The 17505-nt window shown below is 35.1% G+C and overlaps 1 protein-coding gene across 1 annotated transcript; it reads right to left on the reverse strand.

Moving 5' to 3' along the window:
• Positions 1-3367: 3367 nt before the first annotated feature.
• Positions 3368-3979, reverse strand: LOC113346043. Its single transcript, XM_026589650.1, has one exon. It carries the CDS (start codon positions 3977-3979, stop codon positions 3368-3370), a length of 612 nt encoding a protein of 203 aa, XP_026445435.1.
• Between the last annotated feature and the right edge of the window lie 13526 nt (positions 3980-17505).

The following is a 17505-nucleotide window of genomic DNA, read 5'->3' on the forward strand; positions in this document are numbered from 1 at the left end:
TGCAGAACTAATCCAAATCCTAACAAATTTCATCTATCTTGAATCAAATAGAAACACAAAGCCAACATAAAAAGAAAGAGTTCATAAAAATGTTGAATTTTATATACGTTAACTCAAAAAAGTCTCCACATTTCGTTATAAGTCGGAAATTGATTTCTGAGACTAAATTGTAAACTATATAAACTCATCTTTAACAGAAAAAGTTTGAAAAATGTATTGTAATTACAATTAATATGTTCTAAGGCAATACATCTAGTAAAAACTGCATTTTTATGTACGTTGATTCAAGAAAATATGAAAGAAGTCAAATTTCACAATATAAGATATATGAAAGACCATGCAGAACTAATCCAAATCCTAACAAATTTCATCTATCTTGAATCAAATAGAAAGACAAAGCCAACACAAAAAGAAAGAGTTCATAAAAATGTTGAATTTTATATACGTTAACTCAAAAAAGTCTACACACCTCGTTATAAGTCCGAAATTGATTTCTGAGACTAAATTGTAAACTAGATATACTTATCTTTAACAAAAAAAGTTTGCAAATGTATTGTAATTACAATAAATATGTTTTAAGGCAATACGTCTAGTAAAAATTGCATTTCTATGTACGTTGATTCAAGAAAATATGAAGGAAGTCAAATTTCACAATAGAAGAAGGATGAAAGACCTTGCAGAACTAATCCAAATCCTAACAAATTTCATCTATCTTGAATCAAATAGAAACACAAAGCCAACATAAAAAGAAAGAGTTCATAAAAATGTTGAATTTTATATACGTTAACTCAAAAAAGTCTACACATTTCGTTATAAGTCGGAAATTGATTTCTGAGACTAAATTGTAAACTATATAAACTCATCTTTAACAGAAAAAGTTTGAAAAATGTATTGTAATTACAATGAATATGTTTTAACGCAATACGTCTAGTAAAAATTGCATTTTTATGTACGTTGATTCAAGAAAATATGAAGGAAGTCAATTTTCACAATAGAAGAAGGATGAAAGACCAAGCAGAACTAATCTAAATCCTAACAAATTTCACCTATCTTGAATCAAATAGAAAGACAAAGCCAACACAAAAATAAAGAGTTCATAAAAATGTTGAATTTTTTATACGTTAACTCAAAAAAGTGTACACACTTCGTTATAAGTCTGAAATTGATTTCTGAAACTAAATTATAAATTAGATAAACTTATCTTTAACAGAAAAAGTTTGAAAAATGTATTGTAATCACAAATAATATGTTCTAAGGCATTACATCTAGTAAAAATTGTATTTCTATGTACGTTGATTCAAGAAAATATGAAGGAAGTCAAATTTCACAATAGAAGAAGGATGAAGGACCAGTCAGAACTAATCTTAATTCTAACAAATTTCATCTATTTGTATCAAATTGAAAGACAAAGCCAATACAAAAAGAAAGAGTTCATAAAAATGTTGAATTTTATATACGTTAACTCAAAAAAGTCTACACACTTCGTTATAAGTCGGAAATTGATTGCTGAGACTAAATTGTAAACTAGATAAATCATCTTTAACAAAAAAAAGTTTGAAAAATGTATTGTAATTACATAAATATGTTTTAAGGCAATACGTCTAGTAAAAATTGCATTTCTATGTACGTTGTTTCAAGAAAATATGAAGGAAGTCAAATTTCACAATAGAAGAAGGATGAAAGACCATGCAGAACTAATCCAAATCCTAAAAAATTTCATATATCTTGAATCAAATAGAAACACAAAGCCAACATAAAAAGAAAGAGTTCATAAAAATGTTGAATTTTATATACGTTAACTCAAAAAAGTCTACACATTTCGTTATAAGTCGGAAATTGATTTCTGAGACTAAATTGTAAACTATATAAACTCATCTTTAACAGAAAAAGTTTGAAAAATGTATTGTAATTACAATGAATATGTTTTAAGGCAATACGTCTAGTAAAAATTGCATTTTTATGTACGTTGATTCAAGAAAATATGAAAGAAGTCAAATTTCACAATAGAAGAAGGATGAAAGACCATGCAGAACTAATCCAAATCCTAACAAATTTCATCTATCTTGAATCAAATAGAAACACAAAGCCAACATAAAAAGAAAGAGTTCATAAAAATGTTGAATTTTATATACGTTAACTCAAAAAAGTCTACACATTTCGTTATAAGTCGGAAATTGATTTCTGAGACTAAATTGTAAACTATATAAACTCATCTTTAACAGAAAAAGTTTGAAAAATGTATTATAATTACAATTAATATGTTCTAAGGAAATACGTCTAGTAAAAATTGCATTTCTATGTACGTTGATTCATTAATTGTTGAAGTCCTAGGCTCAAGACCACCCTTTTTCTCATCAAGTCGAAGGATACAATTGAAATCTCCCATGACAAGCCACGAGATCGACGTATCATGACTATTAAGCTGCTTCCAAAGCCTTCGCTTAGTAACCTGAACATAACTAGCATGAACTAACGAGATATGAACTCCATCAACCTCAACTGTTATGGCCTGTTTGCTCCTATTAATAACCGAGGGAACAATACCATTTAACTAGCAAATCCACATATTAGCAATACTAGAAGCAGTCGCATTATGAATAACATGTGGATAAAAACCTTCCAACTGAAGTCTATTACCAAAACCAACCGAGCAATGAACTTTTGGTTCCGCAAGACAAAAAATATCCGGCTTGATCTCCCTAATTAACTCTCTAAGTTTACATTGAGCTGCATCACGAGCAACTCCATTTATGTTCCAAAAGAGAACCCGCATAATTAAACTTTGGGGGTTTGAGTTTTAGATAGCTTTACTTGATGAGAAGTATTTGAGGAGGATTTTATTCTTGGTGAAGAACCCTTTCGAGCACGAACTCCCAATTCAGATTCTTCCGAGTCCGACATGGAATCATTATCTCTCAAAGCATCAATTTTTGCTTAAAGAGCTATCAACTGCTGCTGCTTAGCACGTTTAGCTACTTCATCAACCTTATTAATCTCCAAAAGAGGGTTATTCAAAGTCTCACCAACTGATCCCAGAATATTGAATTTGTTATGAGAGATATATTCCGAAGTTTCTTCAAGAGCATCACACACCGATGTAGGCAAAGATAAAACAGGAATCCTACCAGGATTAGGAAGTCTAGTTCTTGCCAATTCAACATTCCCAACTGGCTTAGTATTCAAGGCAACAATACTCAACGACTTTTCCATTTTAACTAAAACTGAATGCGCAAGCTTAGCTTGTTTGGATCTCTCAAACTCAGTTGTAGCCCTGCGCAAAACAACTTTGGAATTCACGAGTTCATCTTGTAACTGTTGTTCCAACTCAACAGTGTCTTCAATGCTCACAGTAGCAGGTTGTACGTTGTTAATCAACTGTTCCCTTTCGATTTTTTTTACCATTCTTCTTTTGACCTGCAACTTGCCATGCTGTATTAGTGTCACCCTGGTGGATAAAAAGAGCATTAGATTGCTGCGACGTACTAGCAATAGCGGGTGGCGTATTAACTGCAGTAACATGCTTCTTTCTGCACTCTGAGTCTAGGTGACCAACTATTTTGCACTTGGAACAATATTTCGGCCTTTTCAAGATTTTAAATGGTTGCAAAAAATTTCGCCCACCAGCTTCAACATAAACATAATCTGTATTAAGCTTTGCAAAATCAATATCGATCAGGACTGAGGCGTAATGCCCATACTTATGGTTTAGGGTTCGCTTATCAACCACAATAGGAGTTCCAAGAGATTTGCCCAAAGCTAACAGCGTCTTCTCCACCCACATTTCAACCGGAAGACCTGGAAACTTGACCCAGACGGTAGAGTGAGAGGTACATTGTTTATCAGCATCGAACCATGGATACCATTCGATCAGACGTAAAGGTTGCTCGTTCACAATCCATGGATCCTTGTTACCCTCACGATAAAAATTTTCTTTGTCTTCCCGTGTTAACAACTTGATGATGAAGAATCCCCGGTTCATGGGGATGAACTGCACCTTAGCCTCTCCAAGCTTTCATTGTTGTTCCAAGTTAATCTTAACATCATTGAGTTTGATACCCTTGAGATCCAGCCTCCCAATGAGACTGAAGCACCATATTTGACAACCCTCTTCATAATAATCATGCGGAATAACCACAGCTGGTTTTCCATCTTTGATAGTAGGGTTTGGTAGAGTAGTAATGTCGATAGCAGTAGAAACATGGTTTTTTTTGTTTTTTCCCATAACAAGTTCAGCAAACGTTAGCTTTTGATGACTAGACTCACCAACCGATTGCTCCCCCATCTCTGATCACCAAAGAGATGATCCAAGATGAAGCGCGGAAAAAAGTTTTTGAAAAAAATTTGAAAACCCTAAAATCGCCAGATTAAAGTTAGGAGAGAGAAAAAATTTGCTTGCTTGGTCTTTTGTTTTCTAAGGCAATACGTCCAGTAAAAATTGCATTTCTATGTACGTTGATTCAACAAAATATAAAGGAAATCAAATTTCACAAGAAGAAGGATGAAAGACCAAGCAGAACTAATACAAATCCTAACAAATTTCATCAATCTTGAATCAAATAGAAAGACAAAGCTAACACAAAAAGAAAGAGTTCATAAAAATGTTGAATTTTATATAAGTTAACTCAAAAATCTCTACACACTTTGTTATAAGTCGGAAATTGATTTCTGAGACTAAATTGTAAACTAGATAAACTCACCTTTAACAGAAAAAGTTTGAAAATAAGGTCCTTGTTCGTTCAGACTCGGTTGGTGCTATTACAACATTGACAACTTCGAACGTTCCTTGGTTTGTTAAACACAGGTGGAATTTGATTCAAAGTAGATATGTTTCCATTCGTTTTGTGCACACCTATCGCGAGGCTAACTTTGCGGCAGACAACATGGCAAAGAGGGGTTGTTCTCTAAGAAATGGTGAAGGTCTAAACTATGATGAAAGGCCATATTTTCTTCATTCGTTAGAATATCCAAATGTTTCATATTTCAGATTTAAGTAGTTTGTAAGTTTTGGGGGTCTTCGGACCTCTTTTCTTGTAAACTCTTTGTACATATTGGCTATTCATCAATACAATTTGGACTTACCAAAAAAAAGAGAAAAAGTTTGAAAAATGTATTATAATCACAATTAGTATGTTCTGAGGCAATACGTCTAGAAAAAACTGCATTTCTATGTACGTTGATTCAAGAAAATATGAAGGAAGTCAAATTTCACAATAGAAGAAGGATGAAAGACCAAGCAGAACTAATCCAAATCCTAACAAATTTCATCTATCTTGAATCAGATAGAAAGACAAAGCCAACACAAAAGGAAAGAGTTCATAAAAATGTTGAATTTTATATACGTTAACTCAAAAAAGTATACACACTTCGTTATAAGTCGTAAATTGATTTCTGAGACTAAATTGTAAACTAGATAAACTCATCTTTAACAGAAAAAGTTTGAAAAATGTATTGTATTCACAATTAATATGTTCTAAGGAAATATGTCTAGTAAAAATTGCATTTTTTATGTACGTTGATTCAAGAAAATATGAAGGAAGTCAAATTTCACAATAGAAGAAGGATGACAGACCAAGCAGAACTAATCCAAATCCTAACAAATTTCATCTATCTTGAATCAGATAGAAAGACAAAGCCAACACAAAAGGAAAGAGTTCATAAAAATGTTGAATTTTATATACGTTAACTCAAAAAAGTCTACACACTTCGTTATAAGTCGTAAATTGATTTCTGAGACTAAATTGTAAACTAGATAAATTCATCTTTAACAGAAAAGTTTGAAAAATGTATTGTAATCACAATTAATATGTTCTAAGGTAATACGTCTAGTGAAAATTGCATTTCTATGTACGTTGATTCAAGAAAATATGAAGGAAGTCCAATTTCACAATAAAAGAAGGATGAAAGACCAAGCAGAACTAATCTAATTTCTAACAAATTTCACCTATCTTGAATCAAATAGAAAGACAAAGCCAACACAAAAATAAAGAGTTCATAAAAAAAAAATTGATAAGTCAAAAAATTATATTAAATAAAAGAGATATTTACAAATAGAGTACAAGAAAAGAGGTTAGAGAAACCCCAAAAACTTATAAACTATTTAAATATAAAATAAGAAACATGAGGATATTCTATAGAATTAAGAAAATCAGGTCTTCCATCATAGTTTATCCCTTCCCCTTCACCTAGTTGACATCCTCTTTTTGCCATAATATCTGCAGCAAAATTGGTTTCACGATATGTATGTTTAAAACGGATTGAATCATATAATTGTCGAACATCTTCCCAACGTTGAATAACAAACCAAGGCAGAGCCATATTTTCCAAAGCATAAATAGCACTAACAGAATCCGACCAAATCAGCACACGTCTAATTCCCCACTTGACAGCCCATTCCAATCCAACAATAATTCCATATAATTCCGCAAGAAAACTATTTGTAATGCCCATGCCAATGCTCATTGCTCCAAGAACGTTACACGCTTCATCACAGACTACAACACCTGCTCCATCTATACCGGCTCCATTAACACAAGTTGCTCCATCACAACATAGCATAATCTCTCCCCTTTCCGGAGGTACTCAGAAAACTTCCACCGGAACTGTATGATTGACTTGTCTATGATGTACCTTAAAAAAATTCAGAATCTGCAACTCCTCAACAAAATTGAACATGAAACTCTTTAATCTCGAAGAATAATCATGAATAAGAGTGAAAATGCGCTTCATAAAGAAACTCCAGCTGATCGTCTTCTTTTCAAAAACAATTTTGTTTTTAATATTCCAAAGTTCAGACCGAGTAACAAGCACAGCAATCAACCACAAGTCTTTAACAATTGGACTTTTTCCTTCGGCATACTTGTAAGCAATTATGAAATCTTGGTGAGACCGTAAACCAAAAATTTCAGTTATCCACGTCCTGGCACTTTGAGAAAAAGTACACGACCAAAAGGATATGGTCTAAGGACTCCTCCGCAGACCTGCACAAACAACATCTGTTAGAAAGAGAGATCTTGAAACCGCTTTGGACTTTGTCGAGAGTCGCACAGGCTCCCCTCATTATTTTCCATTTTTTTGCCGCAAGCATTGGGTGAACTGCCTTGCACCAGAGTAAAGCAACTCCAAGAAGAAAATGATATTTTTGACGAATAATCTCCCTAGCAGAACTTACAGAGAAAACCCCCTTCAAATCCGGCATCCAAAAAAAAAATCTGGTCCATGACGCAACCTGGGAAGAGTAGCGAGATTAACTCTAGCCCGTAACAAATTGTCACAGTGAGTATTATTGATAAACCAATCCCCATCCACAATTATTTCGCTCACTTTTGCTGACCTATCCAAGTTCTGATCTCCTAAAATATCAGCGATAGAAACGGTACCAACCAGATATCAAAATAAAGAGACGTGGATCTCCCATCACTAATCAAAGATTTAGTATTTTGAGCAACCATTCTATCAACCCAACGAACACCAGGCAGAATAGTAGATTTTATCCCATAATCCTTCACTCTATCGTCCCTACAAGTGTATTTAGCTTCTAAGAACCGAACCCATTTCTTATGTGATCTTTTGATATTCCACCAGAGTTTAGCAACCAAAGCCTTATTCATGACACTCAATCTGGTAAGACCAAGTCCTCCTTCAGAAAGCGGAGAATAGACATTATCAAAACCAACAACAAATGCCCTGGATATTCCGGAATCCCCATACCAAATAAAATTCTGAATCACCCTTTCGCATTGTTGAATGAACTTTAGAGGCCATTTATAAACCGCCATATTATGGATGGAATAACTAGCAATGACAGTTTTAACAAGCACCAATCTGTCCTGGAATGAAAACATTTTACCTTTCCAGACAACTAATTGATTTTTTATTTTATCAATGACAGTACATATATGTTTTTATCGCACCGCCCCTGGCATGATTTGCACTCCCAAATAACAATCAGGAAAAGAAGCAAGAATCATACCAAGAAAATCAACAATAGTTCTCCGTCTACTCAAAGACCCCCCATCATAATAAATTTTACTTTTTTGCCTGCAAACGGTTTCCCCAGAAACACGATGAAATTGCTCTAGTAAAGAAACCAGATTTCTCACACTTTTCATATTTCCTTTACAAAAAATCATAATATCATCAGCAAAGAATAAATGAATAGGGGAAATACCATTTCTCGTAACCATTGGTGACATTTTCTTCTCCTTAAAAAGCTTAGAAATGTTCCTGCTAAGGACATCTTCAATCAAAACAAAAATCAAGGAAGAAAAGGTATCACCTTGACGTAAACCGCTATTAATTTTGAAGAACCCTTCAGGACGGAAATTTAAAAGAACAGAAATACGAGCAGATTGTAAGATAGAATGGATCCATGTACACCAATCCTCATAGAAACCATACCTGCAGAGCACCTCCAAAACAAAAAGACCAACTAACAGTATCAAAAGCCTGAGAAATATCCAATTTCCTTCCCAAATCGCCATCCTTGCTTTTAATATGAAGCTCATTAACCATCTCAGAGGCCAAGCTAATATTTTCGTGAATATTTCTCTCTTTCATGAAAGCCACTTGTTCCTCAGAGACAAGTTTTTCCAAAACACTTCCCAGTCCGGTAGTTAAAATTTTAGTAAAGATCTTGAAAAAGAAATTACTAAGGCCAATAGGTCTAAAATTCCGAAGAGAATTAGCTCCTCTAACCTTTGCCAGGAGAATAATAAGACTCGAATTATCCCCACTAGGAGAAAATTTATGTTGCCAGCAAAAAGAATTGCTACAAATAAATCATGTTGGATAATCTCCGAACAATTCCTATAGAAACAACCCGAGAAACCATCAGGACCCGGAGCACTGTGAGCCCCTAAATCAAAAACATCCTTTTGAATCTCCTCCACCATAGGCAAACTGTCCATATGCTGTTGTTCCTCCAAAGTAATAGACAAATGATCGTAATCAAAAATCTGATCTTCAACCGACATTTCCACACCATTAAACTTGTTCTCATAATAAGAAACAACATGTTGGCACAATTGATCCCCATCTGTGATAGTATTACCAGCATCATCCACAAGCTCGGAAATAGTGTTATTACCTCTACGAATGCGAATGCTATTATGCAGAAAACTAGAGTTACTAGCTCCCTCCAAAATCCATTTGTTCCTTGCTTTTTGGCGAAGCATAATATTTTGTTGCTTGGTCAAATAATCATTTTTTCTTTTTTCTCTCTCCTAATTTTCCTCTGGCGATTTTAGGGTTTTGCAGTTTTTTTCAAAAAAAAATTCACGCGCTTCATCTTGGATCATCACTTTGGTGATTCAAGATGGGTGATAGTTCTCAAAATACTCAGTTGAGAACTCTCACTTATGCCGATCAAGTTAAGGGAAAACAACAGTTGCCAACAACCTCAATAGACCTAAGTTCGCTACCTATTTCCAACTGTGAAAGAAGGGAAACCTGCTGTGGTGCTTCCTGAATCGTTCTATTTGGAAGGATGTGATATTTGGAAATTTAGCCTTATTGGGCGTTTAGATTTAAAAGGAGTTAACTTTCAAGATGTGAAGAACAACCTTGAGGAACAATGGCAGTTAGATCAGGGACGTGTCCAATTTGTTCCCATGAACAGGGGTTTCTTTAAAATCAAATTGCAATCACAAGCTGATAAAGACAAGTTGTTGAACGTTGAAGCGTGGTTTTTCGATCATCAAAAGCTAAACCTAATTGAATGGTTTCCAGGTTTTGACGCTGACAAACAAAGGACCTCAAACGCTTCCATGTGGGTCAAGTTTCCAGGCTTGCCGCTAGAGTTTTGGATTGAAAAAACGCTACTTGCCATGGAAAAATCATTGGGTACTCCAATAGTGGTAGATAAGCGTACTCTTGAACATGAATATGGACACTTTGCTTCAGTCTTGGTTGACATAAACTTTGCTGAAACGTCTACATATGCTATTCATGTTACTGTAGGGGGTTTGGACTTCTGGCAGCCGGTGGAGATTCAAAAGAAGCCAAAATTTTGCACAAAGTGTAAGATTATTGGGCATAATGATCAGGAATGCAAGAAACAAACATCAATTTAGGCACCTGCGCAACAAAAGAGTAATGCTAATTAGTCTCATACTTCTGGAGATAGGTCTAACAACAATGCCAATCAAGTTAACAATGTTTCTGGTGAGTGGCAAGTTGCTAAACGTAGGAAGGGTAAGAATGCGCCTAAAAATCCAGTTTCCCCTGAAGTTGTAGTTACTAAGGTGGTGGAGGCTAATAATTTGGAGTATACTGCTCAGATGGTGAAAGCTAAGCAGTTGGAGGTTGAATATACTAAGTCCAAAGCTGCTTTGGAATCTGCCTTTGTTGAATTGGCGAGAACTAAACAAGTGCAGGATTCAAACTCAGTTTTAGTGCATAGTGGCAAAGTGGGTGAAACTAGGCCACTGAGTGCTAAGTGAGGTGTGGTTGGAAATATGATTCCTAACCCTGATAGGACTCTTGTTATCCCCGCGACTCCTCTTTGTAATCAATTGTTAGCTGGAGAATTTTTTTTTTGCAAAATAAATTTGACGCTCTCAACTCAATCGCAGTTGCGGAAAGCTCTTGTGATCCGCACTTTAGAGCTGACCAGAAAGCTAGGAGAGCATGGATTACTGCTTTAACTCGAGTTGCAACCAGGGTTCCTCGACAGGATTCAGTTTTCGAAATCTCTTCAGCTACGGATTTGGATACAAACAATTTAACTAACCTTGTTATAAAAGGAAATTCACCAGGTTTGAATACTGGTGTTTCTCCACAGCTAGTCAACTCCTCCAATCCCAGTTTATAATGCGTGTTCTTTTTTGGAACATCAATGGATTTTCTTGTGATGAGTCACGAGATAAATTGAAAGAGTTACTTAGAGATTTTAAACCTGACGTATTCTGTCTTGCCGAGCCTAAGGTACATTGTACTCTTAATTTTTTGCAGAGCTTACATGTTGAGGGTTATAAAAAAGAAGTTATACATAATTTTGATGGTTCGTCTAAAGGGAATTTATGGATTTGCTGGTACGTTGATATGACTACTCCGGTTGTTATTAATTCTAGTAGACAGGCTATTTCTAATGAAACGGAAGGTGTTCTTATATCTTTTGTTCATGCTAGTTGTTTTCAAGTTACACGAAGAATCTTATGGCAGCAGCTTTCTTCAGTTGATAATAATAATCCCCGGTTGGTCATGGGTGATTTTAATTGTGTGCTTCATAATGATGAAAAGAAAGGGGGTTTTGAACCACGTACTTCAGCTATTAATGAATTCAGTGATTGGCTAGATGACAATAACCTTTTTGAAGCTGATTCTTTGGGTTCTAAATACACTTGGGCCAATGGTCAATCAGGTGTTCATAGAATTCTTTGCAAGTTGGATCGGGCTGTCATTAATGAAGCATGGCTTACGAAGTTTGAGAATTGGCGGTGTAAAGCTCTTCCTCGTGAAGTTTCTGATCATTCTACGGTTATAGGCTATCCTTTTGTAAATTCAAGACCTAAAAGAGCTCCTTTTAGAGTTCAAAAAATGTGGTTCACTCATCCTGATTTCATGTGTATGGTTATGGAGAGTTGGAATGCTCCTGTTTCTGGTTCCCTTGCTTATATATACCCCTTCAAGCTTAAGAGATTAAAGGCTGACATGAAGGAGTGGAATTTACGTGTTTTTGGTAATATTAATGCTAGACTCAAACATGCTAAATTAACAATGGAAGTTGCTCTTCGTATTTCTGATGAGGATCCGGAAGACGTAACTAAGCTGAATTTTGCTGAGGAGGCCACGGTTACACTTCAGAAAATCCGTATGCGTCAATCCATTATGTTGGAAGCAAAAATCTAGTAATAAGTGTCTTACTGAAGGTGCGAGTAATACTTCTTTCTTTCATGCCAATATTCCAACTCGCAGGAGCAACAAGATGATTTCGGAATTGTTAGATGATGATGGGAATATTCTCTCTAATTGTGACCAGATTAGAGATTACACGGTGTCTTATTTTGAGTCTAAACTTAATGGGGAAGAGCTTCCAATTGATGAGCATGATATTATCTCTACGGAGGAAAATCAAAGAATGGATGCGATTCCTACTTATGATGAAATAAAGGCTTCTGTTTATGACCTTGATGCTGATAGTTCTCCAGGACCTGATGGTTTCTCTAGATGTTTTTATAGACATTGTTGGGACGTGATTCAACAAGACCTATACAATGCTATTATTTATTGTTGGCAACAACAAAGGATTCCTAATGGGGTAAATTCTAGTCTTCTAATTTTATTGGCCAAGGTAAGGGGTGCTAATACTCTTCGTAACTTTCAGCCTATTGGTCTTAGTAATTTTTTCTTTAAAATTTTTACTAAGATCCTAGCTACAAGACTTGGGAAGTGTTCTTGATAAGCTGGTTTCAGAGGAGCAAGTTGCTTTTATGAAGGTTAGAAATATTCATGAGAACATCAGTGTGGCGTCGGATATGGTGAATGATCTGAGAACTAAGCGGAAAGATGGCAATGTGGGCCTAAAGCTAGACATTACTCAAGCTTTTGACACTGTTAGTTGGTCTTTTGTCTTAGAGGTGTTTCGAAGGTATGGTTTCCCCCAAAGCTGGTGTTCTTGGATTTATTCGATTCTCAGTTCAGCCCGTATTTCTATCCTCCTCAATGGTAGTCCAGAAGGTTTTTTCAAGATTAATAGAGGCCTGTGTCAAGGTGATCCTTTGTCTCCTCTTATCTTCGTGCTGATTGAAGATGTTCTTAGTAGAAACCTCACCAAGCTCTTTCTTGAGAAGAAAATGACGCCAATGCTTTCGAAAAAAGGTATTTCTCATACTCATCTTTTTTTCGCTGATGATATAATGATATTTTGCAAAGGTAACTTGAAGAGTTTGCATAATCTTCTTACGTTGCTTGGTAAATATCAATCATCCTCGGGTCAAACAGTATGTCGTCAAAAAACAAGGTTTTTTATGGAGGTGGAACCTTGAGTCATTGTAGAACTATCACGGATTTACTTGGTATAGAAGTCTCTACTTTCCCGGACAGATATTTAGGTGTTCAAATTATGCCCTGAGCTGTTAAATATCGCCATATAAGTAATGTTATTGATAAAATCAAGAAGCAACTTTCAGTTTGGAAAGGAAAAATGCTTTCTTTTCAAAACCGTGTGGTTCTTATTAACTCTGTGATTGCTAGCTATGCCATTCACAATATGGCTGTTTACGAATTTCCAAGGAAGTTCCTTATGCAATGTGAGCGGGTTATACGCAATTTTCTTTGGCCCGGGGATTCAGAAGTTGCGAGGAAGTTTGTGGTTGGTTTTGACAAAGTTTGCAGCCCTGTGAAGGAAGGTGGTTTGAGTATTACAAGTATGGCAGTTACAAATAGGGCTCTTCTCATGAAATTTTGGTGTAGTATTCGTTCTTCTAATAAGAAGTGGACGCGTTTCTTATGGGCGAAATATACTACACGGACTGGTAGAATTAAGCAATATGGTGTGAAATCTTCTATCTTGCCTGGTGTTAGATTGGTTCATAATATTGTGGATAGAAATACGAAAGTGCTTCTTGGTGATGGGCGAGCCACTTCTCTTTATTATGATGTTTGGAATGGTAATGAATGTATTGCTGATATTCTTGGTGATAATGAGATGGATAGTACTGTCATGGTAAGTACTTTGCTTTCTAACAATGAATGGCAGCTGCAAGGCGATCATATTCAGAATTTGCTTCGTGCGGGAGTGGATTTGAATAACTTACCAACGCCACAAGGAGGAGATGATCATAGAGTCTGGATGCCGGAGATGAGAGGTAACTTTACTGTCAGTTCAGCAGAACAGCTAATAAGGAAGAAGTATAATGTCTTGGACGTGTATGGGTTGTTGTGGAGGAAGGTTATACATCCAAACTTAGCTGCACAAAATTGGAAGTTGGTGCGAGAAGCTTGTGCTACGCAAGACAAAATCAGGATTAGATGCAGGGTCAATCTTGCTAATAAGTGTTACCTTTGCAAGTCCGATGAAGAGTCCTTGGAGCATATTTTATGGAGTTGTTCCATTGCAACTCAAATTTGGCAATGGACCTCAGGTATATTTTTCTTGCAGGCTAAATATAATTTGATTGATTCTTATAAATCCTCTAAAGGAGCCGTATTATAAAGGATCTTTGGCTTTTGGCACTTATGGTGATTCGAGCTGAACTGTGGCATGCTAGAAATCTGGTGTATTTTCAAAACAAGACAATTAATGTAAGCTTTTTTTAAGTAGCGGGTGTTCTATTTAATTCATGAATATTCAGTCCGTACAAAGAGTTTTATGCACAACTCCACTGCGGACTTGTATGTTCTGAATTTTTTCCGTGTAAGGCATCGACAAGTGAAGTTTTTTCAACATGTTGAGTGCTTTTGGACTCCTCCAAATAGGGACGAGATGTTATTATGTTGTGACGGTGCGGCCAAGGGTAACCCAGAAATCGCATGGGCTGGAGTTCTGGCTCGAGATGCATATTGTAATTTTATTGGTGCAATGAGTATTGGACTTGGTAGAACAAACAATTTCCTTGCTGAACTTTATGGAATCACCGGGGGACTAGAGTGGGCACTCAAATGGGTTGTTAGGAAGATTCTGGTGCGTTCAGATTCTATGGGGGTTGTAATGGCCTTTACTAATTCTAATATGCCATGGTTTGCAAGGCAGCGGTGGAGGAAAATTCAAGAAATCTATGATTCTATTCGTTTTGTTCATACTTATCGGGAAGCTAATTTTGCAGCTGATGCAATGGCCAAAAGAGGTTACTTGCTAAGGAATGGTGAAGGCCTGAATTATGATGAGAGACCTTATTTTCTAAATTCATTAGAATACCCTAATGTCTCTTACTTCAGATTTAAGTAGTTTGTAAGTTTTTGGGGCCTACGGACCTCTTTTCTTGTAAACTATTTGTAAATATTTTGCTATTCATCAATACAATTTTGGACTTACCAAAAAAAATATCCCAAAAGCTCCTTCACTGCATTGAATTTGGTAACGAACAAAGGGTCCTCATCAGAAGACCGGATAACAGACTCCAAAGGCAACTGAAATTGCTTTAGAAGAATGTTCACATTTCCAAAAACATTGAGATTTCAATATCTCAACGCATGTTTAAGCCTCTTCAACTTGAAAGGAAAAATGAAATTTGGATTACCCACTACTGGCGCATTCCAACTGTCATTTACAAGTCTTAAAAAATTAGGGTGCGTGAACCATATTTTTTGAATCCTAAATGGAGCACGTTTAGGACGCAAATTAATAAAAGGATAACCTATAAGAGGAGAGTGATCAGAAACTTCCCTTGGAAGAGCTTTACACCGCCAATTCTCATACTTATCAAACCAAGCCTCATTGATAATAGCTCGATCAAGCTTACTGATAATTCTACGAGTTCCAGACTAACCATTGCCCCAAGTAAAATTACTTCCCAAGGAATCAGCCTCAAATAAATTATTATCGTGCATCCAATTACCGAACTCACTAAATACCGAAAGGGGTGGTTCCACTCAACCTTTTTTCTCTTCATTGCGCAGAACACAATTAAAATCACCCATCACAAGCCACGGAATACTTACATCAGGTTCATCAAGTTGTTGCCACAATCTACGTCTGGTGACCTAAATAGAACTAGCATGTACAAAAGAGATAAGCACCCCTTCTGTAGTAATAGTAATTGCCTGGCGACTCATATAAACAACAACAGGTTTAGCAAAATCAGAAGACCAAAAAATCCAAATATTTCCAAGAGAAGAATTCGTGGAATTATGGATTACATCACTAGCAAAACCCGGGATATTTAGTCTTGATATGAACCTAGAAGAGCAAATCACCTTAGGTTCAGCAATACAGAAAATCACAGGCTTGAATTCTCTGACCAACTCTTTAAGTTTATCTTGCGCAATATCCCTTGCCACACCATTCATAAAAATGTTGAATATTTTATACGTTAACTCAAAAAAGTCTACACACTTCTTTATAAGTCGGAAATTGATTTCTGAAACTAAATTGTAAACTAGATAAACTCATCTTTAACAGAACAAGTTTGAAAAATGTATTGTAATCACAAATAATATGTTCTAAGGAATTACGTCTAGTACAAATTGCATTTCTATGTACGTTGATACAAGAAAATATGAAGGAAGTCAAATTTCACAATAGAAGAAGGATGAAAGACCAGGCAGAACTAATCCAAATCCTAACAAATTTCATCTATCTTGAATCAAATAGAAAGACAAAGCCAACACAAAAATAAAGAGTTCATAAAAATGTTGAATTTTTTATACGTTAACTCAAAAAAGTCTACACACTCCGTTAAAAGTCGGAAGTTGATTTCTGAGACTAAATTGTAAACTAGATAAACTCATCTTTAACAGAAAAAGTTTGAAAAATGTATTGTAATCACAATTAATATGTTATAAGGCAGTACGTCTAGTAAAAATTGCATTTCTATGTATGTTGATTCAAGAATATATGAAGGAAGTCAAATTTCTAATAGAAGAAGGTCGAAAGACCAAGCACAACTAATCCAAATCCTAAAAAATTTCATTTATCTTGAATCAAATAGAAAGACAAAGCCAACACAAAAATAAAGAGTTCATAAAAATGTTGAATTTTATATACGTTAACTCAAAAAAGTCTGCACACTTCGTTATAAGTCGGAAGTAGATTATTGAGACTAAATTGTAAACTACATAAACTCATCTTTAATAGAAAAAGTTTGAAAAATGTATTGTAATCACAATTAATACGTTCTAAGGCAATACATCTAGTAAAAATTGCATTTCTATGTACGTTGATTCAAGAAAATATGAAGGAAGTCAAATTTCACAATAGAAGAAGGATGAAAGACCAAGCATAACTAATCCAAATCCTAACAAATTTCATCTATCTTGAATCAAATTGAAAGACAAAGCCAACACAAAAATAAAGAGTTCATAAAAATGTTGAATTTTTATATAAGTTAACTCAAAAAAGTCTACACACTTCGTTATAAGTCGGAAATTGATTTCTGAGACTAAATTGTAAACTAGGTAAACTCATCTTTAACAGAAAAAGTTTGAAAAATGTATTGTAATTACAATTAATATGTTCTAAGGCAATACGTCTAGTAAAAATTGTATTTCTATGTACGTTGATTCAAGAAAATATGAAGGAAGTCTAATTTCAAAATAGAAGAAGGAAGAAAGACCAAGCCGTACTAATCCAAATCCTAACAAATTTTATCTATCTTGAATCAGATATAAAGACGAAGCGAACACAAAAAGAAAGAATTCATAAAAATGTTGAATTTTATTTACATTTTTTATGAACTCTTTCTTTTTACGAACTCTTTATTTTTTTGTTGTCTTTGTCTTTCTATTTGATTCAAGATAGGTGAAATTTGTTAGGAATTAGATTAGTTCTGCTTGGTCTTTCATCCTTAATCTATTGTGAAATTTGATTTCCTTCATATTTTCTTGAATCAACGTACATAGAAATGCAAT

Source organism: Papaver somniferum, unplaced genomic scaffold, assembly GCF_003573695.1.
Source record: "Papaver somniferum cultivar HN1 unplaced genomic scaffold, ASM357369v1 unplaced-scaffold_89, whole genome shotgun sequence".
NCBI lineage: Eukaryota > Viridiplantae > Streptophyta > Magnoliopsida > Ranunculales > Papaveraceae > Papaver > Papaver somniferum.

Excerpts from the sequence above, each read along its gene's own strand:
- LOC113346043 (XM_026589650.1), bottom strand. The coding sequence starts at position 3,979 with ATGAACCGGGGATTCTTCATCATCAAGTTGTTAACACGGGAAGACAAA.